At 42.0% G+C, this 27,737-nt stretch overlaps 1 protein-coding gene across 4 annotated transcripts in view; it reads left to right on the top strand.

The window, feature by feature from the left end:
- The window catches only part of XRCC6 (X-ray repair cross complementing 6), a 302,212-nt gene that overhangs the window by 144,243 nt on the left and 130,232 nt on the right, over window positions 1-27,737 (top strand). For all 4 annotated transcript variants that reach the window (XM_073592729.1, XM_073592730.1, XM_073592731.1 and 1 more), the window contains one exon: window positions 10,177-10,363. In XM_073592729.1, coding sequence (XP_073448830.1) covers window positions 10,177-10,363 — 187 coding nt within the window. The remainder of the gene's footprint in view (window positions 1-10,176; window positions 10,364-27,737) is intronic.

Genomic DNA, 27,737 nt, shown 5'->3' with positions numbered 1-27,737 from the left:
TATACCTCAATAATCCTGCTCAGAGAGCAGTCTGTTTCAAAGGGTATCCTTCAATACGTGTCTGCAGGAGGAAATTCGATTTATGTTTAAGTGGTTCCCTGCATGCAATTCTACGCCAGGTCTTTTGTAGAGGAACATTCTCTGTCTGGAACATGAAGGTCCAAGCATTGGATTGCTGGAGGGCTCTGTCCCCGGGATATTGCAGAGCTCGAATTGGTTGTTGATTGGAATCTGGAGAAGGGGAAATTTTTCCTTTCAGTGATATGGATGCTAATAACCACTGTTGCCAGTCTCTCCAGTTGGTTTGGAGTAGGGCTGAAACAACTAATAGGTATAATCGTTTATAAAAATAGTTGTCAACTATTTTCATAATCAATTAGTTGGTCAGCTGATTAGTTGTCCTGCGTACAGAATGCATTATTTTTTTACATTTCAGAAAATACAGTGAAGCACACATACAGCTCAGTACACCGTACATACATGTCCTTAAGTGCCTGAGAACTTGTAAATGTGTGAGGAGCAATCCCTCAAGGGACATGTAGTCCTGGGAAGAGAAGGAAGTGAGTGATCTAAAAGCAGAAGTTTTTTTACCTTGCTATAGGGGCACCCTATACTATACTTTGCAGCTTGCTATAGGGGCACTCTGAAGGCAGGAAGAACCAGAAGCGCCAGTGGGGGACCCCAGAAGAGAAGAATCCAGCTGCTCTGTGCAAAACCATTACACAGAGCAGGTAAGTGTGACACATTTGTTTAAAAATAAAAAAAGACAACTTTTACAATGACTGTAAGGGCTCTGTGCAGGAAAGATCAGCTTCTGAACCCAGAGAAGGTGGAAGCTGATAAGCTGGAGGTAATGTAAGGCATTACAATTGCATTTAACCACTTGTCAACTGACGCACGCAGATATACGTTGGCATAGTGGCTCTTCTGCACATACCTGTACGGCCCTCCGTAATAACTGGATAGCGCACGCCCGCCCACTGCAGGTCCCGCGGACTCGCATGCAAGTCCCTAAATCTATCCCCTAGTTTGTATACAAGATACAAGACTCCCCAGACGACGCCATTTGTGGTGAAACGTACGTCGGGAGGTTGACGCTCTGACGTCATCGCCATTTTCAGTGTGGACAGGTGTTCGCTATGCCGGCCGGCTGTTTGCTGTACTTTTATATACTCATGTGAGTTTCTACTTTTACTTATTAAATCGTTTTTACCAGTATTACACTATGGCCAGTTCCTTTTTATTCACATGCTTGTGAGATGTCATTTGGAGTCCCTGCTGTATTCTCCGGTTCCTGCCGCAAGCGGTCTAGAACGCCAGTGGATCTCCCATACTGCCATTGAATACAAGCTGTTGTTGGCTTGCCTTGCGGTAAGCGCATTATTTTCCTGGTGGTGGATCACATATTGTGGCGTGGTGGACTGATACTGAACACAAGCTGTTGTTGGCTTGCCTTGGGGTAAGCGCATTATTTGCACGGAGTGTGGGGTTCTTTTTCTGCTGTACCTTTATGCACTAGTGTAAGTTTCCTACCTTCCTTAACTTCAATTAGTTTTGCAGTATTACACTATGGCCAGTTTCTTTTTATTCACATGTCTATGAGATGGAAGTCTGGTGTCCTCATTACATTCCTTCAGCCATGATGAACACAGTTTAAGAGCACCATTTGGATTCTCTATACCAAGACGTGATACAGGCTGGTGTTTGCTTGCCTTGCGGTAAGCGCAATTATTGGGTATTTGCGGATACTGTATGGGGTGTCACTCACATTTTTACACCATTAACTCTGGTTGGATTCACCCAAGGGGTCTTTTTTGGACTGATTTCAGATCAATATCTCACATTTTATTTTCTGTTATTATATATGGACACTTATTTTGATATGCAGATATTATATATTGATACTTATGTTTGATTCATGCGCACATGCGTAGACCCATGTATTTTTCACAATTTTTATATTCCTCAATGTTTTTGCATTTTTATATGTACTTCCTAACGGAAGCTTTTGGGATTGTTTTACGTGTTTCATTTTGTATTTAGCGCGGTTATTTCTTTTTTAATTGTATACAAGATAATTTGCTCAAACCAATCAATATACGCCTATTGCGCCTATTTTTCAAAAGTGTTTTTCAAAATTGTCGGTATTTTTTTTGTTTATAGTGCAAAAAAAAACAAAAAAACTGCAGAGCTGATCAAATACCACCAAAAGAAAGCTCTATTTGTGGGAAAAAAAAGGACGTTAATATTTTTTTTTTTGGGTACTTCTCAATTGTCCCTCATTTTGGTCTGATCTATATAATCGTATATAAAATACAATTTTTATCTTTCAAAAAGTGTTTCACAGTGCTAAACTTTTCATATAATATTTAAATTGCTCCATTTGTAAATTTCAAAAGCCACTATAAAGGAATACTAGTGGTAAAAAAAGCACTTGTGGGTTTAACCAATCTTTTTTTTTTTTTTTCTTTTTTTTATAATTCTCCTTTAAGAGGGCGTGGCAGGGGGTGTGTCCTATGCCTACATACTATTGCTAATAGGTGTCCCTCGTTCCCATCTAAAAAAATTGGGAGGTATGCAGGCCTGTATTGTAAGTGATTATGCTCGGGCCTACTCTTGCAATGTGGGAGAAGCCACACTATACTGCATTCTGATGGTTTTTCAGCCCTTTTGAAGGAGGACTTACTCTGGTTTAAATCCAAAAGTAGCAATGTAGTCCAACCACCAAAGGTAGATTACATAGGTTCTTTCCCAAACAGCGCAGAGGCAGCCAGGAACAGTTCACTCACTCCAGTTCATGGAACAGTCTAGAGATTGTCTATTAAAGTTTATTTGCATGTAGAAACTTGTAACAAGAGGGGATTGGGGTGATGTGGGATACTCCAAAACATCAGGTTTTGTTAGCAGAGAATGCTTCTCATTCAGTAACAGTAGCATAAGTACAGGTAGACTGAAACAGTCTATGGATTCACAGCTGGGGAGCATGTAGTAAGAACTGCGCAATTGTCAGTTAAAGCGCCGCAGTGCCGTATCTCAAAAAATGCTCTGGTCATTAAGGGGGTAAATCCTTCCGGGGCTGAAGTTGTTAAAGTAAAAGTTTTGTGCATTATATTCAAAATTATTATAGCCATGAAAAAAGGCTGTCTTCAGTACTACTTTAATATAAAAGGTTTATATTCCCCCGTCCATCCTTCATGTAGCTTCATGTCTGACTCACAGTTACAAATACTCTGTATATCCGACTTCTGGGTATATTTATTATTGTATATAAGTTGTATATATCATTACTGTTTCACATAATAAATGAACCCCTTACAGTAGTGATTTCTCTGCTGTTTTTGTACTATAAAGGGCTAAGGTGTGTTTTTTTTAATTTACCCCATCATACTGTCAGAAACCATGAACCAGACCGAGACAGAAGTAGAGTAAAATCACACTTATTTAGTAATAAAAATAAAAAAGTAAATAGAGTAAGCATAGTCAAAGCATAGCCAGAGTCCAGTAACCGGATCGTGTAGTCAGCCAAGCCAGAGTTCAGTAACCAGATTGGGTAATCAGCCAGGCCAGAAGTCAGGGATCCAAGTAGAGGAACAGCAAGCAGGATAAGGAGCCAGAAGGCATGTCAGCAAGCCAGTCTTTAAACAGGAACACAGGAGATGGTTTCTTGTGATGTGACCAAGGCGAAGGCAGGAAAGAAGTGAGCTGGACGTCTTTAAGTAGGCGGGACTGACAAGCAGATCCACAATAGCTGGTTAACTGTGATGAGGGAAGAGAGCTGGCAATTAGCCGACAGCTGAGCGGCCAGCACATAGAAGGAAGGGCTGATCCAGCCTTGACACTTACATAGTTACAAAGTAGGCGAGGTTGAAAAAAGACATAAGTCCATCAAATCCAACCTATGTGTGTGATTTTATGTCAGTATTACATTGTATATCCCTGTATGTTGTGATCGTTCAGGTGCTTCTCTAATAATTTTTTTAAATTATCTATGCTCCCCGCTGAAACCACTGCCTTTGGAAGAGAATTCCACATCCTAACCACTCTTACAGTAAAGAACCCTCTACGTAGTTTAAGGTTAAATCGCTTTTCTTCTAATTTTAGTGAATGGTGGTGTGTCTTATTACATTCCCCTTCGCAAAAAAGTTTTATCCCTGTTTTGGGGTCACCAGTACGGTATTTTGTACATTGAAATCATATCCTGTGTCTCCTCTCCAGAGAGAACAAGTTCAGTGCTCGTAACCTTTCCTCATAACTAAGGTCCTACAGTACCGTCATTAGTTTTGTTGCCCTTCTCTGGACTCTCTCTAGTTCCAGCACATCCTTCCTGAGGACTGGTGCCCAGAAGTGGACCGCATACTCCCGGTGCGGCCAGACCAAAGTCTTGTAGAGTTGGAGAATTATATTTTTATCTCTGGAGTTAATCCCCTTTTTAATGAATGCAAATATTCTGTTTGCTTGCAGCAGCTTGGCATTGCATGCCGTTGTTGAGCCTGTCATCTGCTAGGACCCCCAGGTCCTTTTTACCATCCTAGATTCACCTAGAGGTTCTCCCCCTAGTGAGTAGATTGCATTCATATTTTTTCCATCCAAATGCATTATTTTACATTTTCTACATTAAACCTCATTTGCTATGTAGTTGCCCACCCCATTAATTTGTGCAAATCTTCTTGCAAGGTTTCCACATCCTGCGGAGAAGTTATTGCCCTGCTTAGCTTGGTATCGTCCGCAAATGCAGAGATTGAGCTGTTTATCCCATCCTCCAGGTCGTTTATGAATAAGTTAAATAGACTTGGTCCCAGGACAGAACCCTGGGGGACCCCACTTTCCACCCCGGACCATTCCGAGTACTCCCCATTTATCACCACCCTCTGAACTCGCCCCTGTAGCCACTTTTCAATCCATGTACTCACCCTTTGGTCCATGCCAATGGACCTTACTTTGTACCCTTAACGTTTATGGGGAACTGCAAAATACAGATATAACACGTCTACGGACCTGCCTTTATCTAGTTTGCAGCTCACCTCCTCGTAGAAGGTTAATAGAATGGTTTGGCAAGAACGATTCTTCATGAATCCATGCTGATTACTAATGATACCGTTGTCATTACTAAAATCTTGTATATAGTCCCTTATCATCCCCTCCAAGAGTTTACATGCTATTGATGTTAGGCTAACTGGTCTGTAATTCCCAGGGATGTATTTTGGGCCCTTTTTAAACATTGATGCTACATTGGCTTTTCTCCAATCAGCTGGTACCATTCCAGTCAGACTGTTCATAAAAATTAGGAACAATGGTCTGGCAATTACTTAACTGAGTTCCTTAAGGACCCTCTGGTGCAAGCCATCTGGTCCCAGTGACTTATTAATGTTACCTTTTTCAAGTCTATTTCTAATTCTGTCCTCTGTTAGTCATGAGGGTGCTTCCTGTGACGTGTCATGAGGATAAACATTGCAGTTTTTGTTACTGAAGCCCCCCGTTTTTCTCGTCATTCTTTATGGGACCAATATATGATCCGACCTCCCTTTATTACTATTTATGTACTGGAAGAACTTCTTGGGATTTCTTTTACTCTCCTCTGCTATGTGCCTTTCGTGTTCTATCAGAGTGGCCCTAATTGCACCCTTACATTTCTTGTTGCATTCTTTGTCAAGTTGGAATGCTGATGATCCCTCAGCCTTGTATTTTTTGAAGGCCTTCTCTTTTGCTTTTATATGCATTTTTACGTTGGAGTTAAGCCACCCAGGACGTTTATTAGCTCTCTTAAATTTATTTCCCATTGGGATGCACTGGCTAATGCCCTTATTTAATATGCTCTTAAAGCATACCCATTTTTCCTCCGTGTTCTTTGTTCCTAAGATTTTATCCCAATTATTATCTTCTAGCAAGGATCGTAGTTTAGGGAAGTTGGCTCTTTTGAAATTCAGTGTCTTTGTATTCCCCTTATGTTTCCTATTTGTGTGATTTATACTAAAACTAATTGACCTGTGATCTCTGTTTCCTAAATTGCCCCACATCCGTGATCAGGTCTGTATTGTTGGTAATCAGTAGGTCTAGTAACGCTTTGTTTCTAGTTGGTGCATTTACCAACTGACCCATGAAGTTGTCCTGCAAGACATATAGGAACTGGTGAGCCTTAGATGAATGGTTCCTTCCACACAGTCTGTCTGGATAATTAAACACCCCCCCCCCCCCCATTATAATGACCCTTCCCATTCTTGCCGCTAATCCAAATTGTGATAGGAGGTCCGCCTCCTCCCTCTGGTTAGGGGGCCTATAGCATACTCCCAGTAATACTTTCCCCTTAGTTTCCCCCCTTTTGTAGCTCTACCCATAAGGATTCCACCTCCTCCCTTGCTCCCTTAGTGATGTCATCTCTCACATTCACTTGTACATAATTTTTGCTATACAGGCATACCCCTCCCCCTTTTTTTACCCTCTCTATCCCTGCGATATAGGAAATACCCTTGAATGGTTGCCAGCCAATCATGAGAGCTGTCGAACCAAGTTTCTGTAATTCCTACAAAATCTAAGTCCTCCTCGTACAACAGTAGCTCTAGTTCTCCCATCTTGTTCACCAGACTTCTGGCATTGGTGAGCATGCCACGTAGTTTAGACCAGTTGCATACTATTTCCTTATTGGGTGCTCTGGGGTTGCAAATAGGACTTTTTACTATACTTACCTCGGTTTGGGTGACAGGTTAAAAAAAAAAAAAAAGAAAAAAAAAAAAAAAAAGCATGCTGCTGCTACTAAAATGTCTTTTGCTAGTCATAATCCTATAGATTGTCGGTCGATCTTTGTACATTTGAAAATTTCTCTTGCTTTTAACATTCAATTTTAAAATGAATGTAATTTCTGACTGAAAACCACATACAAAATTCCTTCGACCTAAAAGTTTTCTATTCTGCTCCTTCAAACTTTCCCATCACTGTGGTCGCAAACATTTGTTGATTTGACCCCAATAATGATCAGAAAATTGTACTAACATTTTTAAAAAGAAAATTTTTAAAGGAAAAAATTGTTTGTGTATAGCCAGCATAAGTGACAGCAGGCGCAGGTTGTATCAAGCTACCTGCCTATGACAAGGTCAGTCATGCATAATGTTATATTACAGTCCTGAAGATCTGCAAAACAGTGTTTTCGGTCTTTTTAAAAAAATGTCAAAAGGTAGGGTAGAGGTCAGCTCCAAAAACACATGAAAAATAGTGTTTGTACCAACATCCCTGAAGAATGGTAAAACAAAGGTATGTAGAATATGGGACTTTAAGGGTACATCATATAAATGAAAACTCAATTAGATAAAACGATACCGATATTTATTAGAAAAAACAGTTTAAAAAGAAGGTAGTACAGTTTACAGTCACAGTCAAGGGTATACACACATTACCCAACATTGACAAATGAAAGAGCTGTAATCGCATATAACTGCACATAATCATGTCCAAAAATTTCAACATGTTTCGCTGAGGTGGCTTCATCAGGAAAAGGACGATTATGTTTGATTAGTAAATAAACAAGCACATGATATGTTCAACCTTAGGTGTGTGAGAAAAAAAAACGAATAATTAGCAAAAAATAATAATACAGAATTAACACAGATCTATAACTTGCACAATCATAACTCCACCATGCCCAGAGCAAAAACCTACAAAAAAAAAAAAAAACCCATCCCCATAAATCCCTTCACCTCAACCTACCACACCTCCCAACCACCACAGACATCCCGACCACGTAAACTCCATACCTCAAAAGTGAGTTCCGGAAAGAACGCAGCTGCAAAAGGTGACCGGGGGGCTCACAAAGGGCTTGCTGCCCAACCAGTCCAGAAAAATGCCAGATCACCTGTAGGGAGATTTTGCAGCTTCTTTCGTTCTTTTTTTTTTTTTTATTTTCTGATGCGAGAATGCAGTTAAAGCTGAGTTCCACCCAAAAGTGGAAGTTTCGCTCAATTGCTTCCCCCTCTGGTGTCACATTTGGCACCCTTCGGGGGGGAGGCGGGGCGACATTTTTGAGTTTTTGATCGGCCACCTCCTGCACCGCCGGGCCAGTTAGCGCAGCGCACTTGGCACATGCGCAGTATTGAACCGGCTGTGAAGCTGAAAGGCTACACTGCCGGGTTTCCTTACCTGGAATGGCGGCGGCTGCACCCGACAGTCGATCTGAAGATCGGCTGGGGTGCCGACATCGCGTGCTCCCTGGACAGGTAAGTTTCCATACAGTAAAAATCAGCAGTTACAAGGCGGAATTCAGCAGAATTCAACAAAGAAAATGGCCACAACATTTTGGTCTGTAGAACAATACTTGACAGCATACAGTTTCAGTATAGTTTGAGAACCACCGTATCAGTGCTAGATCAAAGGATGGACATTAAGAAACAAAGACAGATGGCGGTCAACTAGCAGATGCTAGAGAGGAGACCTTGGCTGTTAAAACTTAAAACATTTTCAATTTTGAGTGGAGGACAGGATATCAATTGGAGGGTCATTGGTCAACAGTCTGGTTTAAAACCATTGGGTACAGTATATTGAAAACTTTGTAAAATCCATTGTTTGGTATCTGTTGGCAAGGTTTGAATGAAGGATTCCACCACTATATTTATTTTATTTATTTGTATTTTTTTTTTTTTTTTACATTTTGGTCACACCGAGCATCTGTTGCCCAGCTTTGTAAGGCTACCACCTGGTTTCTGTTTATACTTTGTCAAAATGTTATAAAGAGGATGTCTAGGTTCCTGCTGACTAGTTGGGTCTTTGACCCTTATTTGTTTTGTTGCCTGTTAACAATGTTCTTTATGCATGCTGATGTGCTGGCCGCAGCATTTTACCGTATTGGACCCTTTGTGAGTATTTAGGACGGGCTAATTTGCCTTATTTCTACATTACCAATTAGAACTAGACTAATATCACCATTTCTTTCTTTACACTCTGCAGACATATTTGAGCATCTGCCCCTGAGGAGTGTCTCTACTCGAAATGCGTCGGCACAAGTGATGCTGACCTGTGTCTGTAAGGGACACATTGAATCCTGGTCTGCAGTAGATTATTAATTCTGACATTTATTTATTCATCTATCATGGTTTTATTTCCTACATCCATACTCCTGTTGCTGGTGCTGTCTGTATGTCACATGTGTGTGTGTGTGTATGTATATATGTATATATGTGTGTATGTATGTGTATGTATATGTATATATATATATATATATATATATATATATATATATATATATATATATATATATATATATATATATATATATAATTTACCCCATGCAATGTATTATTGAACTGTTTTAAAAATATCATACTTATGCAATTTTTTACCCATGCCACACCTGTATGTTATGTGTGGGTGGAGCCTATATGAATTGTTGTACTGAATGTATATGTTTTATGTATTATAATATTGCCATATTCTCTATAACGTTCTTTATTAATAAAATTTTGCAATTTTTTTTCAACTTTGCCTCCACAAAGTCATCCATCTCATTCAAAGTCCCACTTTTCCTTATCTTTTGTATGCATGTTGTTGTTGCCTATCCCACTGTTTCATTGCTTGGGGTCATCTCATGGTCTATGAATATTCAACCTTGGTTTTGTACTGTATGGTTAAGATAATAGAAATTTTTACAAGACACAGGCCACCCTCCCCTCCTTTTCCAGTTAGTCTGCATTGCTTGCTAAAAAAACAGGACTCACAGATTAGGGTGCGGTTATAGGACCATGCTCATGGGGACATGCCCAGCAAAGCTTTTGCAAGAGTCCAGTTACCTAAAGGTAGCAGTCGATAACCCAAGGTCTATGAATATCCAGTGTGTGTCCTGTACTGTGTACCAATATAAGGAATTTAAAGGTGTCTAAATTCCTACTATACTAAATGCAGATGAACAAATCTACTTTTATTCCATCAGCCAGCTACAGCAGCTGTCAGAATATAGTGGGCTCTGCAGACAATGACTGCAGCGGATTTGCTGCAGTCACTGTTTACCCAAGTATTATCCACCCAGATTTTTAGTTTGAAGGATGTTGGGTGGTGGGATGCTGACGGGGCCATCCACTGCTTGATTTTTGGCAAGTTCATCAGAAAAACGAATGTAGCATGATCAGTGTGTGACCAACTTTTAAGTAAAGCATTTTTTTGTCATATGTCATTTAACTGTTTTATTTTCTTCCACTGCAGACTCTCATTGAAGTTGGGTAATGATGTCAGTCTTACAGTTGGCGTTTATAACCTGTTACAAAAAGCTGTGAAGCCATATCCTGTCAAGCTTTACCGTGAATCCAATGAGCCTGTGAAAACCAAGACACGTTCTTTCAATAGGGAGAATGGAAGTTTGCTTCTTCCCAGCGATACAAAGAAATCACAGGTACAGCTATAGAATGGAAAGAACTAGTAAAAGAATAGTAGCTACTTGGTAACCTAAGCTAAAGTTTACCAAATCCTTTTGTCAGAAACACCAAAACAGTGTGGGGTAATTCAGGAATTAATTTGCAACATTTCAGAGACAGGGAAAAGGGTTCTAATTTTGCACTGGCAACCAGTGGGGCTGGGTGGGTGTTGTACTAATGCCCCCTAGTGGATTCTGCCTTGAGTTATTTACTTAGGTGTCCCCACCATCTGACTCTCTTCCCTCCTCAGACAATTCAGTTGCTCTGTCTGGTGTCCCACACTCCTGCTGCCTAAGTAAAGAGGATTTTGCTGAATCTGTCTGCCCTCATGGGACAAATTGCAGACCTGATAAGAGTCCTCAAGGTCATAAGCGGCCCTCTCCTTCTTCTCTGTCCTGTTCCGTTTATGATACAACTCTGGCAGGGGTCTTATACCCAAAAGAAGATACTGGACTGCCAAGGGGGAAGAAAAAAGAAGTTAGCCGCTGTTTACTATGAATCTCTAAGGTGTTTTTTTTTTTGGCAGGATGAGCCTCTCCGGCTTATTTTATCACCAAAACTCTGTGATACTATTTGGTGTATGATTCATAAGGTAAGGACGTGACTAGTACTAGAGCCCTCAGAAGCTTTCTGACCTAAGATCACCAGAATGAGTTCCCTTAAACGCAAACCATTTAAGACCTTTCCTGTACACTCCCTTGGGGAAGACGTCCTGTATGGTGATAGCAGCATCCTGAAAAAGTGTACACTTTGATCAACTATATCTAATTTCTGACAAAATGGGTGGTCCCAGAGGTTGATTCGACTATTGACTGCCTCAACAGATCCCCGAAGGTTGAGAATCTCTTATGCCCCGTACACCACACGGTCGGATTTTGTCGGAATTTCCGATCGTGTGTACTCAAATCCGACGCACAAAGTGCCACGCATGCTCGGAATAAATAGAGATGAAAGCTATTGGCCAATTCCCCCGTTTTTATAGTCCCGACGTACGTGTTTTACGTCATGGAGTTCAGAATGATCGGATTTTCCGACAACTTTGTGTGGCGGTGTGTATGCAAGACAAGTTTGAGCCAACATCCGTCGGAAAAAATGCTAGGATTTTGTTGTCGGAATGTCCGATCAATGTCCGACCGTGTGTACAGGGCATAAGCGTTTAATAATGACATGGATAAGAGACTTGAGGTGCTTTTCAAATCCTCTCTTGCCCTGATTGGTCCAACAGTCTAACCTGTTATCTCCCCTATTACTATATGCCACATTCTGGTGGTCTGAAAAAAATATCTTTAAACTCTCTGAATTATGAAAAATCATGTGTGACTAACAATCAGAAATCAACATTAAAGTAATAAAAAATCACACCTACAGTGTCATAAAAAACACACAAACATATCAAGTGCTTTAAGTCGGTGGCATAAATGTTGACAAACCATGCTTAAAAATTTGTGACTGGTGTTTAGAGAATAATCCTCCAGGTATTCCTCCACCATTACCTCAAACTGCTTCCCAGGGCTCACAGTGCTCCAATATATGATCTAAAGAGCAGCAGGGAACCAAATGCTCTCCTCACAAACAGCAGCTCTGTAGTTAACAACGCAGCCATGTTGCATGAAAAAAACACAGAAATAGACTCCATAATGCAGTATTTAGGTTGAAGCATTTATTTAAAAAAGGATCGGTACTCACAAAACTTTAGTGTACAGCATACTTAACCTCATCTTTTGACCTAACACAATGGACACACTTGTGTTCTCCCATTTCTGCACTCCTGGCAACCCCACCAACACCCCCTTTCCTCTCTCTAACCACAATCTCATCAGTTTCATCATATCCTCATCTTCAACCACCTATGCCTGCAGGCACAAATGATTACTTGTAGAATCCCTTTATACTTTAACTCTTCTCTTCTCTCTCTGCTACTGACAACCTCTGACTCTTCCCTATCCTGTCCTAACCTGGCCTCCTCTGTCTACAACAGTTTACTAGCATCCTAATTTAAAGCACTTGCTCCTCTACATGCAGAATCAGGCCCTGGCCTTGGCAAACTGACAACACCAGAAATCTCAAGAGACATAGACATGCTCTTGAGCGACTGTGGCATAAAACCAAATCCCTGCAGGACCTCACCCTATACAAGTCTGCTCTCCTAAAGTACTATTCCTTCCTCCATGCTGCTAAGCAAATCTACTTTGTCATTAACCGCTTGCCAACCAGCGCATGACAATGTACGTCGGCGCAATGGCACGGCTGCGCAAATGGATGTACCTGTACGTCCCCTTTAAATCGCGGCCAAGTGGGCACATGTGCCCGTGGGTCCCACGAACTCGAAGTCCGCTGGTGGCCAGCAATCATGACACGGAGAGGCCAGAACAGGGAGATGTAAACAAGGCATTTTCCTGTTCTGCCTAGCAACATAACGGGGATCTACTGCTCCCAGTGATCGGGAGTAGTGATCTGTCATGTTCTAGTGAGCCCATCCCCCTACAGTTGGAACACAGTTAACCCCTTGATCGCCCCCTAGTGTTTAACCCCTTCCTTGACAGTGTCATTTACATAGTAATCGGTGCATTTTTGTAGCGCTGATCGCTGTATAAATGTCACAGGTACCAAAATAGTGTCAAAAGTGTCCAATGTGTCTGCCGCAATGGCGCAGCCACAATAAAAATCCCTGTTCTGTCTAGTGACATGTCATGGATCCACTGCTCCCAGTGATCGGGAGCAGTGATCTCTGTCATGTTCTAGTAAGCCCATCACCCCTACAGTTAGAACACACTGAGGGAACACACTTAACCCCTTGATCACCCCCTAATGTTTAACCCCTTCCCTGCCAGTGACATTTATACAGTAATCAGTGGCTATTTTTAGCTCTGATCACTGTATAAATGTCAATGGTCCCAAAATAGTATCAAAAGTGTCCAATTTGTTCACCGCAATGTAGCAGTCACGATAATCGCAGATCACCGCCATTACTAATAAAAAAAAATCAAAAATGCCATAAATCTATCCCCTATTTTTGTAGACGATATAATTTTTGCGCAAACCAATCAATATACGTTTATTGCGATTTTTTTTTTTTTTTTTTTTTTTTTTAACCAAAAATATGTACAAGAATACTGAGAAAGAAATTTGTTTTTTTTTTAAATATTTTCTTTGGGGATATTTATTATAGCAAAAAGTAAAAAAAAATGCTTTTTTCTTCAAAATTGTCGCTCTTCTTTTTTTTTTTTTTTTTTTTAATAGCGCAAAAGGACGTCAATTTTGTTTGGGTGCAACGAGGCACGACCGTGCAATTGTCAGTTAAAGCGACGCAGTGCCGTATCGCAAAAAGTGCTCTGGTCAGAAAGGGGGTAAATCCTTCCGGGGCTGAAGTGGTAATACTTTGTCATCCAATCCTCGGCTCTTTACCTTTAAACGTTCAGCTTTTTTCCTTCTATCCTATGCTCTCTCACTCACATCTTCAATCCCTTCCTTCCTACCAACGGCACCTTCCCCTCCCCTCTAAGCATGCACAGATCACTCCTATTTTTAAAAACCCTCACTGGACCCCACCAACCTGAACAATAAAACACCATGCTCTCATTCACCTCTAAACTTTTAGATCGCTTAGTCTTGTGTGAAATCTGGTGTTCCTGCCAGTCCCTCTGCTTTCCTATTAAAAACTTACCACACTAAGCAGGAAAATAGACTGTGGTCAGTCCTCTAGCTATGCCAATGATCAGACTTGTTCTGACACGCTCACCTTTTTTTTTTTTTTTTTTTTAAATTCTGTTTATTGGTTTTTCTTTTTTATAAAACACAAAAATTCAACAGACAGTACTTAGACGTGTCCTGTGGACACCGTCCATTTATGGCCAACATGGCCTATTCTCAATTCCTAACTAACATAGTTCAACTAACATAGAAAAACAAAGTCCCACCTCCCCCCCCCCCCCCCTCCCTTCAGCTCAATTCCTCCAACCTTGAGTCACAGCTCATACAGAAGGATTCTTTAAGTTGTTGAAATCACCATATGCAATATTAATTAAGCCTTATATAATCACATATTGTGTTTATGCAAACCTCTCGGTTTATATAATAATATAATAGCTAGTGGTCTTTTAACTTGCCGAAATATACAATAAATACAGTATATTGATTAAGAAAGACATATAGTTATTTTATATTAGCTAGAAGACAATATTTCACATTGGATTATGCTACCACACATTACACTCTCTTTTCTATCCCACCATGTTGCTGGAGTTGTGCCAAGTGTGCCAAACTTTGTCAAATTTTTTTAAAGCAACCCCTAGCTTCATATGTGTATTTATAGTGGGGTAGCATAGCATTTACCAGTCCCTTCCAGAAGGCCACTGTTGGAGCCCCGGGCTTCTTCCAGTGTAACAAAATGGCTTTTCTTCTATAAAATAATAGAATGTTGAGCATGGTCCGCATAGCACAAGATGGCACCACTTCATCCACTAGACCCAATAGACAAACTTTTACAGTCATTGGTATAGGTACCATCAGCAAACCAAAGATACATGAAGTAACATCCAACCAAAACCGTTGAACCTGATGACAGTGCCAAAAAATGTGATCAGCATCTGCCAGAGAGTGAGAACACCTCCAACACTCTGCTGGAACATCAGGAAAAATCTTAGCCAACCTGGCTGGAGTATAATAGCTCCTGTGGAGAAATTTAAACTGAATCAGCCTATCCCTGGCTGATACCAGATGTTTAAATGGTTGCATCCACAGATCATCCCAATCCTCCCCCTGTGCATCATGGATCTCCGCCTCCCATTTCTCTCTACACCTGGCTACCGCCTGTGGAGTAGTTTTGAAAAATTCTTTGTATGATACCGATAGAGGTTTTGCCAATTCGATAGTAACAATTCGAGAGATGAAGGCAAGGACTCCGTCCCCATCTCTCGAAACTGCACCTGAAAGGCATGTCTAACCTGCAGGTATCTAAACAGATACGAGTTTGGGAGGTCATGTCTTGATTTTAATTGGGGAAAGGTCAGCAATTCTCCAAAGCATGTAATATCCTTCAGTGTTTTCACTCCCTTAACAGCCCATACCATAGGGTCTGGAAAGTTATAGAAGTGGGGCAAAGCTGGGTTCATCCACAGAGGAGCTGATGGTGAGACCCCCCTGTAACTAGGGCTTTCCAGTTTTACCGCTACTTCCCATGCTCTGATTGTAGCCTTCATTGTCGTCGTCAAAGGTAAGTCAGACCTAGTTCCCCTAAACAGGGCAAATCTGAGGCTTTCATAAGACCCCAGATGAGCCGCCTCCAGTACCGTGGCCGCATCCCTGTCCTCCGCCACTAGCCATCTACGAGCAAAGACCATTTGCCCCGCTAAATAATATTTCTGCCAGTCTGGTAACGCCAGTCCCCCTTGATCACTCGGTTCCTGCAGTGTTTTAAGGCCTATTCTCGGTGGTTTGGGAACCCAAAGAAAAGAAGAAATAATACTGTCAATCTTTTTGCAGCATTCCATTTTTATTGAAAATTTTAGATCAATCTTTTTAAAATATGATTTTGGGACCCATGTTGGTGCATGCCTCAGGAAGTAGAGGATTACAGGGAGAAATGTCATTTTAAGCAAGCTTATCCTATCTATTAGGGATAACGGCAAATTAGTCCATGACTGAACTTTTTGTTTCAAAAGTGTTATCAGTGGCAATAAATTAAGGGGCATATAATCCTGTATGTTAGCTGTAATCTTGATTCCTAAATATTTGAGAGGTAACCCACTGGAGTGGGTAAATTCAGGTCAGCAGTGTCTTTGGCTTCAGAGTCTAGTGGCAAAATAGAAGATTTGTTCCAATTTACCTTCAATCCGGAAAATTTTGCGAAGTGGTCTATGATCCCGAGAGCTATTTTAAGGGAATCCCGGGTCACTAAGGAATAGTAGCATATCATCAGCGTATAACGCTACAGATTCTGTTATTGTGCCAACTTTAATGGACTTTATCATCTCCGATGACCTGAGTGCCACCGCCAAGGGCTCCAAGGCGAGGGCAAACAAGAATGGGGACAGCGGGCAGCCCTGCCTAGTCCCCCTCCCCACTTCAAAATAGTCGGAGATCGATGAGCCCAACCGGACTGCTACTCTCGGGGATTTATATAGCATGGAAATCCATCTCCTGAACTGTGGCCCGAATCCCATAACCTCCAATACCTTGAGCATGTACCCCCAGTCCACAGAATCAAATGCTTTCTCAAAGTCTATGGAGACTACTATTCTGGTTTTTGAGTATTCTGACTGAATTTGCAAGTGGGTGAACAGTCTCCTTAGATTGGTGTCAGTTGACTTGCCCGGCATAAAGCCCGTCTGATCGATATTGACTATAGATGGTATAACATTAGCCAATCTAATTGCCAGTATTTTGGTTAAAATTTTTAGATCCATGTTTAACAGGGCTATGGGTCGGTATGATGCACATTCTAGGGGATCTTTTCCTGGTTTCAATATAAGGACCATATAGGCCTCTAACATGGAGTCTGGTAGGGTGGCATGTTCATGGCAATAGTCTAGTAGTAAATTAATCCGGGGGGCTAGAGTCTCAACATTTATTTTGTAGAAATCCGCAGGCAGACCATCTGGCCCGGGGGCCTTGTGCGGGAGGAAAGGCAAAAATCGCCTGTTTATTTCCTTTACTGTGATTTTAGCCTCCAAAATACTGGAATCATTCTCCGACCACTTCGGAATCGGTAGATCCAGTAAGAGGGAGTCCAAGTCCGATTCATCATATGATGGGATAGGGGCATAAAGGGAAGAAAAGAAATTAACAAATTCTTGCATGATCAGTTTGGGATCACTAATCAGATCTCCCCCCGTTTTCTTAATTACCGGAATATTAGTGATGGGATGATAATCCGCAACCAGCATCGCTAAGAGCTTCCCGTTCTTATCCCCCTCTGCAAACACTGAGTGAGCCCTTCTAGTGATTTCAGAGCGGGCCTGGCCCGTGATATGTAAGGACAGGGAGCGGCGCGCCTCTAATAGTGATTCATATAATATCCCTGTAGGAGATTTAGCATATGCTTCAGAACATTCCTTCTCCTGCCGCTGCAAGTTCTCATTTTCCTCATTATCATGTACTCTTGCATTTTTAATGGCTGAAATACATTCCCCTCTAGTAGCTGCCTTTAAGGCATCCCATACTATCGGGGGATCCGCCGTATCGGGATTGGATGACCAATATGTATTCATAGCTTCCTCCAGCTGAGCAGCAACCCGATCGTGCTGCAGCCAACTAGGGGAAAGTCTCCATCCTCCCCCTCTCAATCCCGACACAAAAGACAGAGTAAGAGAAAGTGGGTTGTGGTCAGTTAAACCCCCGGCCAAGTAATCTATGTCTGTCACAAATGGTAAAATAAGGTAATTCCCAAAGGCCAAATCTATCCTAGCTGCGGATCCATGAGCCTGAGATACATGAGAGTAACACCTGTCCATGGGGCGTTTCCATCGCCACAGTTCCCTAAATCCTGTCACCGACACCCAGCTCAACAGACCAGCTGATTCCCCTCTGTTCGGATTGGAGGAGTCCAGCGCCACCTCTAGTACGGCATTGAAATCCCCCATCACCACCAGAGGAAGATGGGATAATGGTGCCAACCTGGTTATTAAATCATATAGAATTTGGCTCTGGAAGGGGGGGGGGGGGTACATAAACGTTTACCACCACAATTTTCTTAAAGCAAATATCCATTACAACTGCCACATATCGACCCCCCCCGATCTGAGAGCACCTGATGAATCGTGCAAGGGATGGACTTGTTGATTAGGATAGACACCCCCCTCGCAAACGTGGAATAAGTCGAGTGTATAGCTCTTTGAATCCACGGTTTTCATAAAGAGAGGATCCTGCCGCCATCTAAGTGTGTCTCCTGCAGGAGGACGACATGTGGCTTGTGTTGCCTAAGATATTGGAACACTGAGGTCCTTTTAAGCCTGTGGTTAAGACCTCAACGTTCCAAGACACTATTTTGACTTCACCGTCATACTTGTCTGTCTTGCTAATCATATCCCACCATGATGAAAGTTTCATTAGGACTTTCCCAGCAATAATACTTTGCAATCCAAAAGGTGCATAAACCACGATTACTCTTATTACCTTAAATTGAGCTGTGACTCTAGAAAAAAATAAACCCACCCCTGCCATTATGCCAAAAACAAAACTTTTCAGTCCAGCATACAGCTTAGTCCCTAAACATAAGAACAAGAAACTTGTGTTGAAATCCCGCCGCCGTGATCGAAAGTCCGGCATTTCCGTTGATGATTCCATATCCTCTCAATTAGCTCCAAACAACAAAAACTTGGAGCCTTGTTACTTAAGGTGACCTTTTAGGATATAAAAGAAACATGAGGGCATAGCTCACAGTGTTCCTATCTGCTGACAAAATCCCTGGTCTTTTCTGACCCCCCCCCCCCCATTGCAAAGGAGAAAAAATGAGTACTTCATAAGTCCGAATAGTATCCTGGACGTTTACAAAATATTCTTCAGCACTCATGTGCCTAGCAATTGTCTCTGTTCATGACGCCATTTTGTACCAGTATGAGAGGAATAAAAGCGAGAGGAGTCAATGTGAAAGAAGAAATTAATGGCAGATTATAGAAAAGTAATCACCTTCCCAGGCATAGACCCTGAAGCTGACGCGCTGTTAGAACTCCTTGTCCATCCATTCGCAAGCTTCCTCCGGGTTTTCAAAAAATTTTGCAGACCCCTTGTATTGGATTCTGAGTTTGCTGGGGTAAAGCATCCTCATTAAAGGATCTTCGTTTATATTGCGTTGCAGCTGAAAAGTCAGGAAATAGCATTATTCGTGCGTTTTCATGGCGCAGGTCTTGGATTTTCCTGGCTTGTGTCAGAATCGTGTCCCGGTAGTTTAGAAAGCGGACTAGGAAAGGTCGCGGGAAGGCACCTGGAGGTCTGCTGCCAGTGGGCACCCTGTGCGCTCCCTCTACCACATATGTAGGTGGGAGATCTTGTAAAGACAGTAGTTTCTTAAACAGGAGCTCAGCAAATTGTGTGGGTTTGTCACCCTCAGCCCCCTCCGGCAGGCCCACCACCCAGACATTATTCCTTCTTTGTCGGTCCTCCGCGTCATCTGCTCTGCATTGTAAGGCTTGAACCTGTTCCCGGAGTTCTGTTATGCGGGCTTCATGGGTATGGGAAACATCCTCCACGTCCGAAACCCTGGTCTCCACCGTGGTCAGCCTGCCCCGGATCTTGTCTAGATCGTGCCTTATTAGTGTGCATTCTGAGGATAAATGATCTATCCGCCCCATCAGCTCCGCTTTACTGGCACTAATCGCTTCCAGGATAGGCCCTGTAATTGCCGCAGTATCCACCGCTAGGACCAAGTCCCCCTCCAAACTGAAAGCAGCTGTCCCCTGTGTCTGTGGCATCTTACCCGCCGCTACTTTGGCGCTCTGCTCCTTCAGCGAGGAAGACAAGATGGCGGGGCTTCTCCCAGCGTCTTTAATGGAGCGGGTATTCCGGGGGTCCGTATGTGCCTTAGCAGCCTTCTTAGAGGTTGAAGAAGGCATCGCTACGTTCAGGGCACCTTCGCCTACACTGCGGTATGGTCGAGGAGGAATTGTAGTCACTCCAGTGAGTCGGATGATGACAGGGAGACGAAGCTGCAGAGGAACGCGTGCTGCCTCGATCACATCCGGCCAAAAGTCCCACGCTCACCTTGACTATTGCCTCTCCCTTTTCTATCATGAATGCGACTGCCAGGTTCATCTACTATACCAACCGCTCAGTGCCTCCCACCCCTTTCTGCCAATCCCTGCACTGGCTTCTGATTATTGCCCAGCAAAATTGAAAATACAAACAACATGCAAAGCCATCCACAACTCTTCTCCGGTTCTACATCACTAATCTTATTGTCCAATACCATCCAAATCATCTTCTCTGCTCCTCCCAAGACCTCCTACTCTCTCGTCTCTTCCTTCCATGCTCGTCCCCAGAACATTTTCAGAGCCTCTACCATCCTCTGGAACTATCTACCTCAATCTGTCCAGCTATCTCCTACTCTGGCCACCTTTTAGACAATACCTGAAAACTCATGTCTTCAGGGAAGCCTATCACACCTCCAATTAACTGAACTTTTATCACTTTCATCAGCTCACCCCAGACAGTTTTATAACCTTTTGTACCACTTGCCACACCCAATTTGATTGTAAGATTTTATGAGCAGGGCCCTCTTGTATTTTATTGTATTGTAATTGTACTATCTCCTTTTATATTGCAAAACGCTGCACAAACTGTTGGCACTATATAAATCCTGTATATTAATACAGCAAGGTGTACAAACAAGCATTGCATTAAAACACTCCCCATGACAATGTCACGAAAACATTGCGCCCACAGCCCTTTGTATTTTAAGGTCTGGATAAAATACATGTCCCAGGAATTGGGATCCATTTCTACCAAGGCTGATCTGCTTCAGCAACTGGAACTTCTGCCAACTTCTCTGAGGTGTTGGACTGGCTGACTCCTTGCATCAGATGTCTGGAGTGGGTCTCCTATTGGTGCAGTGTCTTGTGGCTAAAATACTAGTTGCCATAACCGGTGTGCAAAATGCAGCTTGAGAGAATTCCCTTTGCAGGATGACCGCTCTTTGGTGAGAAATTTTACTCCTTTAGCAAAAAAGTAATTGTGGTATAAGCACCCTGTTGTCTAGTAAACACAATTCTAAGTTGCTACTCAGAGGAAGGGTTCCTTTTGACCTTCACAGGCCTCATCTTCCAAGTCTACAACAGAAACACAATTCTGTTGCAAGCCTTAGACCAAGCTGGCTAAGTCTGGTTCCAAACCTTCTGTGCAATAACAAGGCAGCCACACTTCAAGTTGGGGGATATCCTTTGCGTCCATCTGGGTTTGGAACATTCCAGACCTTGGGGTTTAGTCTGTCCTCACTAATACAAATGTTTCTGTTTAGTTTAGTATTTCAGCGGCTAAGCAATGTTGTTAATAAATATTGCCGGCTGCTTCTTTTTTTTTTTTTAACAGCTCCAATGACTGGACTTCTTTAACACTTCAGCTGTTAACAGGGGAGACCCTCTGACAGCTCAAAGAACCGAACCTGAAAGTATCGGTTTCAGGTATTGGTGCATTTATTGATACATTTGCTAATACTCGGTATCGGCACCGATACTAGTATCGGTGCAACCCTACGGGAAAGTTTGAAAACGAATAACGAACCCCATTGAAGTCTATGGGACCCGAAAGGTGAAAAATCAGAAGTGCCCATTTTGAAGGCTTATATGCAAGTAATTTGGCATATAAGGGTTATTGGGGTCGGGGTACTTTCTTGGGGGACATGTATCAATGAAAAAAAAGTTTGTAAAAAACTTAATTTTTAAATGAGCAATGATTTATTGATGCTTAAAGTGAAAGTATAATGGTATGCCCATAAGTACCTTACGTGCCTGTAATGTGATTCCATTTTCTTTGTATCTTCTGTTGTGAAAACTAACATAAACACCTTTCAAAAAATAAAGTGAAATTTTAAAAATGAAAAATTCCTTTCAATATAGTGCCTTGGGGGTCTCCTTAGTCCACTTGTAAAGTGCACATCTGTACTGTGTATAAAAGTTGCTGCAGCAATAATTGCATTTATAAAGCCCAAAAAAATGAAATGTTTCCTGCAAGCTTTCTTTATTTTGTAAGCAATGGCTTGGGGATCCAGTCTGTATGATGAGGCCACAATGTAGTGCACGGGGAATAAGATTAGAGATTTTTTGGATAAATTCTGGTGTCCCTACCACAGATTTTGTATTTCTAGTTCTGTAACAGGTACAAAAAGACTGTTCTTTGGTTGTCGGTGGCGCCTTCACACCGTAACCCCATAGAGGTACTCTTGACGAAAGCAAGAATTGGCCTTGCTGTCAAAAATTGTAATGATATGCACCAAACAGGTGCCGAAAATTGGTCTTTGGATGGTAATTGTACCCATGAAACCTACACCAAAAACATTCTTCCAGATAAAATCAACACCCACAACACTGGGCAGCCTAGAAGTCCTGCAGAGATTCCACATCCCAAAAACACTTAATCGGCAACATCAGCATCAGGGGCTTCATAGCTGCTGGTAATCCAGGACTGATTCATTTTGATAAGTCAGACGGTCCACGGAGTCTATGGACAGACGCGTTCTATGATCAGTAACAAAATCTCCAGCAGCAAAAAATCTCTTAATTTGAGTATTCATGACACAGACACACTCCACAGATACTATACTATTGTATATTATAATATTATACTATAATATTGCAATAACGCACAGAACTATATGGTGTTAAACTTGTAGTAACTCCCAGAAAAACTGTGTTAAACGGTCACTACACTCACACTGACTGAGCTATCCTTACATTCACACTAATGTAAAGATGAATGGTAGTCGCACTACTGTCACACTGAACTATCCCTAGATGCACACTAAACTGATATTCTACACTGACAATAGAATCAGAATAGCAAACTAACTGTCTAATAGCACTCAACAGAGCCCTGTTCTATCTCTCTCCACACCACTATCAAACTACAAATGGCCGTTATAAAAAGAATACTTTTATAGTGTGGTGCGAGATTAAGAGCAATGAGCCATGATTGGCGCAGTGCATTGTGGTCGTTCGGCTTGCCGAACAAACGGTCGAACGACCTTTTAATTCGGTTGTTCTGAGAACTTCCGAACAGCCAGTGTTTGGCCCGAACTCATGCTCGGCCAGAATCGTTCGCCCATCCTTAGTAAGGACACCGGACTTGCAATTATAGATTATATGCAGTCTACCTTCAGGTTTTTGGACACTGGCAAAAAACTTGCTCGTAAAAGAAAAAACTACGCTGAAAAAATGTGTCATTGAATGCACCAATAAAAAAAGCAGGAGCATGCAGTGCGATAACACAAAAAGTCCAAAATATAATAAGAAAGCTGCGCTAAAAGAGATAGAAGTACCGTATAATGCCCATCAATGCACCGTTATCAGTGTCCATCTGCAGCCTTGTCAGTGTCATTGCAGCCTTTTCAGTGTCAGTGCAGCCTTGCCCCAGTGTCCATTGCAGCTTTGTCAGTGCAGCTTTGTCAGTGCAGCGTTGCCCCAGTGCAGCCTTGTCAGTGCAGCGTTGCCCCAGTGCAGCCTTGTCAGTGCAGCGTTGCCCCAGTGCAGCCTTGTCAGTGCAGCGTTGCCCCAGTGCAGCCTTGTCAGTGCAGCTTTGCCCCAGTGCAGCCTTGTCAGTGCAGCTTTGCCCCAAGTGCAGCTTTGCCCCAGTGCAGCCTTGTCAGTGCAGCTTTGCCCCAGTGCAGCCTTGTCAGTGCAGCTTTGCCCCAGTGGTCAGTGCAGCCTTGTTATTTCAGCCTTGCCCCCAGTGTCCATTACAGATTTAAATATGGTGCCTCGGCGCCGCTCAGTCACGCCCTATGATGGACATAACACAGGTCCAATGGCGGGATTGGGCGTGACTGTGAGCGGCGCCGAGAAGACCCGAGTACACTCGGCTATGTGTATCTCGGCTCCGCCCAGTCACTGTGATCTCGGTGGCGCTCGTTCAGCTCCGCCGAGTCCCTGCGCCCGGTGCCATTTTTAAATCTACACGCTATGTGTATGTCGGCAGCAATTGCCCCGATCGATCAAAATTAGCGGGGATCAGCGTATAACATGCACCGACGATTTTCCCCTCGTTTTAAGGGGAAACAAGTGCGTGTTATATGCTGATAGATACGGTAAGTCCAAAAGGTTATGAACATCCAATGGAAGCACTTAAAATCTTGCAAACACCATGGTGTGCACACATAAACAAGGTGAAGTGCCCGACCACCGTAGCTGTAGATTAGGCTTACCAGACAGCGAGCATTAAAGGTGGATGGCTTTCAATCCAGCCGGGGCCTTTAAGTTTTGCAGATGATCACGATAGGGATGGTGATTTGGATGGTTGAAATCCCTCACTTACTCCGGCTAAGGTATCTATTCCCTCAGTATATAACCCAAAAGAGAAAAGAACTGGCCATAGTGTAATATATCCAAGGTAACTTTAATAAAATGTGGTAATGCACTTACAGTTAAGAAGTAGTAGTATCGCATATGTAAAAAGCCGGCCGGCATAAACAAAAGCACAGAACATAGCCCGTCGTCCTCTCCAGATCGCGTGGTAGCATCACTACGTGCCTCTCCAGACGCGTTTCGTCATCAATCGGACGTCCTCAGTGGGGACGGGCAGCGTAGTGACTCACCACCTTAAATAGGAGACCAAGCCTCACTCTGAGTCACAAGTGCAAGGACGCCATATTAGATATGGGCAAATAGCCCTTACTCGTAGAATGGGGGAACTAACATCCACAACGTTCCTATAGAGGTCATTATCGGCAAGTTTAATACTCAAAAAATGTTCCTCATTTAATTAGTTATGTAAGACCATTAATTAAAAAACGTATAGAAGGCTATAACGTTTACATAAAAATAGAATAAAAGAAAGGGAAAAAGAAGAAGTTGTTAAATTAGATTGCCCCACCATTCAGTATATTTTGGTTAAGAAAAAATCGATCAAATGATGAATGTGATAATATGTTAATGTGATGCTAACGAGTGATATTAAGGCAAAAATATAATTAATAAGCCCTAATAAAAAAGTGTAAAATTAAAAGGAATAGTGAATATAACATAGATAATAATCCCAAATGGGAAAAATATAATAATTAAAAATCAACATAGTGAAAAAAAATGTATATAAATTAATATATATTGATATAAATATAATATGAATAAGGTATGTGAATACAGTGTATAAATTTACAATGAAGTGAATCGCATGTAAAAAGAGGATAAATATCCACAAATACGAATATGTAATACGTTATGACCCCATAGTGTCATGTATGCCACAAATTCTATGTGAGTCAAAAAAAAAAAAAAGGAAAATTTAAAAAGAAAAAAAAGAAAAGAAGAAAAATTACTAGAAGAAACAGAATTAAAATTTAGATAGGCCCTAATTTAATGTCCTCCCCTGGTGTTTCAGAGCGAGTTCACATACAAACTCATAAAATCAAAATACAACACATAATAATCAGGAATTATCAATAAAAGCATTAACGTCAGTGTCTATATTCAGCCCGTAAGGTGCATAGGTTCTCAATCTATGGATCCAAATCATCTCCAACTAGGATATCCCCCTAACCAATGATCTCCCCCTCCAATGGGGCCAAAACTTGTCAATGCCCAAAAAGATGGAGGGGTCCTTGTCATGTACCAATAAGTAATGCTTTGACACTGAGTGATTTTTAAATCCGGTTTTAATGTTGGTAATGTGTTCATTAAGGTGGACCTGAAAGGGTCCTTAGTCCTGCCCACATATTGCAGGCCACACGGGCACTGCAACATGTACACAACACCCTCTGTAGCGCAAGTAATGAATGGTTTAATCACATGTGACTCTTGTGTGCTGGTGGAGATAAACGTTGTCCATCTATGGGGGCAAGCACTCAAAGAACAAGCTCTACATCTTTTACACTGATAGAACCCAGTTAATTGATTAAAAAAGCTGGGCCTTGGGATTGGTGGATTCAGAATGTTTGGGGCTAACCGATTTCTCAAGGACAGTGCCCCTGTAAAAATGACACAAGGTTTCTCTGGTAAAACTTTATTGAGAACCATATCACTACTGGCAACATTCCAGTGCTTATAGACTAAACTCTTACTGGTATTATGCTGCAAAGAGTAAGCCGTCACAAAGGGGACACCAGAGGAAAATTCCTCATTGGCACGTGGGCCTTTATCTACCAACAAGTCATCCCTATTGACTTCCTTGATGGTGTCTAACGTTTTTTGTAGGGATTCCTTTGAATACCCCTTTTGCAAAAATCTATCAGTGAGGACCTCTGCCTGCACTAAAAAATCAGTTTGGTTGGAACAGGTCCTTTTAAGCCGAAGATATTGCCTCTTAGGAACCGATTCCAGCCAAGGATGATGGTGACAACTGTCCACGGGTATGAAATAGTTTCTATTGGTCTCCTTGAAAAAAGTGGATGTGATCAACCTTTCTCCACTAGCAGAAATTTTTAAATCTAAAAAATTAATTGTAGTTTGGCTGGTCTCGTATTTCAAACTTATACCTCTTTGGTTGGTATTAAGGGAGGATAGAAACTCCTGCAAAGCAAGATATTCCCCATCCCATAGGAGGAGGATGTCATCTATGTACCTAGCCCACAGGACCACCTGAGGTGTGTCCCGGGCATAGATGACATCCTCCTCCCATTTTCCCATAAAATGATTTGCCAGGCTAGGGGCATACTTAGCCCCCATAGCCAATCCCATATCTTGTCTATAAAAACTATTGTCGAACCAAAAGTAATTATGGGAGGCGGCATACCTTAGCAAGTCCGTCAAAAACAACACCTGATCATGAGCAAGGCCAGAATCCCTATCTAAAAAGTATTTAACTGCCTCAAAGCCCAGCTCATGTGGAATTGTGGTATATAAAGACGTCACACCTGCAGTGACTAACCACATCCCAGTTTTGAACTGGACTCTGGAGAGTGATTGGATAACATGTCTGGAGTCTTTGATATGAGGACAACCTCTGCACAAGGGGTTGTAAAAAGAAGTCTATGTATCTGCCCACCCGGGATGTCAGTGAATCAATGCCACTAACAATGGGGCGTCTCGGGGGGCAGACAAGACATTTGTGTATTTTTGGTAAGTAATAGATGGTAGGTGTACGTGGGGCTGTGGGTACCAAATAGAGGCCCTCTTTTTTTAGTAAGAATCCCCATCCGACAGCCCCTAGCCACAATCCCCTCTAATTCTTTCAAATATTTGACCTTGGGTTCGGAAGGGAGCAATGTGTAAGTGATATCGTCATTTAAAATCCTATGCATTTCTTTCATATAGTCTTGTCGATCTAAAACGACAATCCCTCCCCCCTTGTCAGCTGGCCTAATCACCAATTCCCTATTTTTACAGAGGGAATTTAAGGCCTTCTTGTAGGGTCTTATTTAATCTGGCTTTCTTAACTTCTAAAAGATCCAGGTCCCTATGCATAATGTCTCTAAAAACACGTAATGTGGGTGCCAGTGTTGCGGAGTGTTAAATAAGGAGGCGTTAGATAGCCCTGAATGAACAAATTCGACTTCCCTCACCACATTTTCCCTAATGCGATGGTTGATCATGTGTCTTTTAATGCTTAATTTCCTAACAAATTTATGGATATCCATATAAGTTTGAAATTTATCTAGTCTAGTGGGTGGAACAAATTTAAGGCCTTTATCAAGGATGGCTATATCAGGGTCAGTTAACACTTCAGGGCTAAGATTGAAAATCCCCGTGCCTGCTATATTTTTGGTCGTTTGAGTGG

This window comes from Aquarana catesbeiana, linkage group LG07 (genome assembly GCF_042186555.1).
Source record: "Aquarana catesbeiana isolate 2022-GZ linkage group LG07, ASM4218655v1, whole genome shotgun sequence".
NCBI classification, from domain to species: Eukaryota; Metazoa; Chordata; class Amphibia; order Anura; family Ranidae; genus Aquarana; species Aquarana catesbeiana.
Note: the sequence above shows the minus strand (reverse complement) of the source record. Positions and strands in the feature narration are given on the sequence as shown.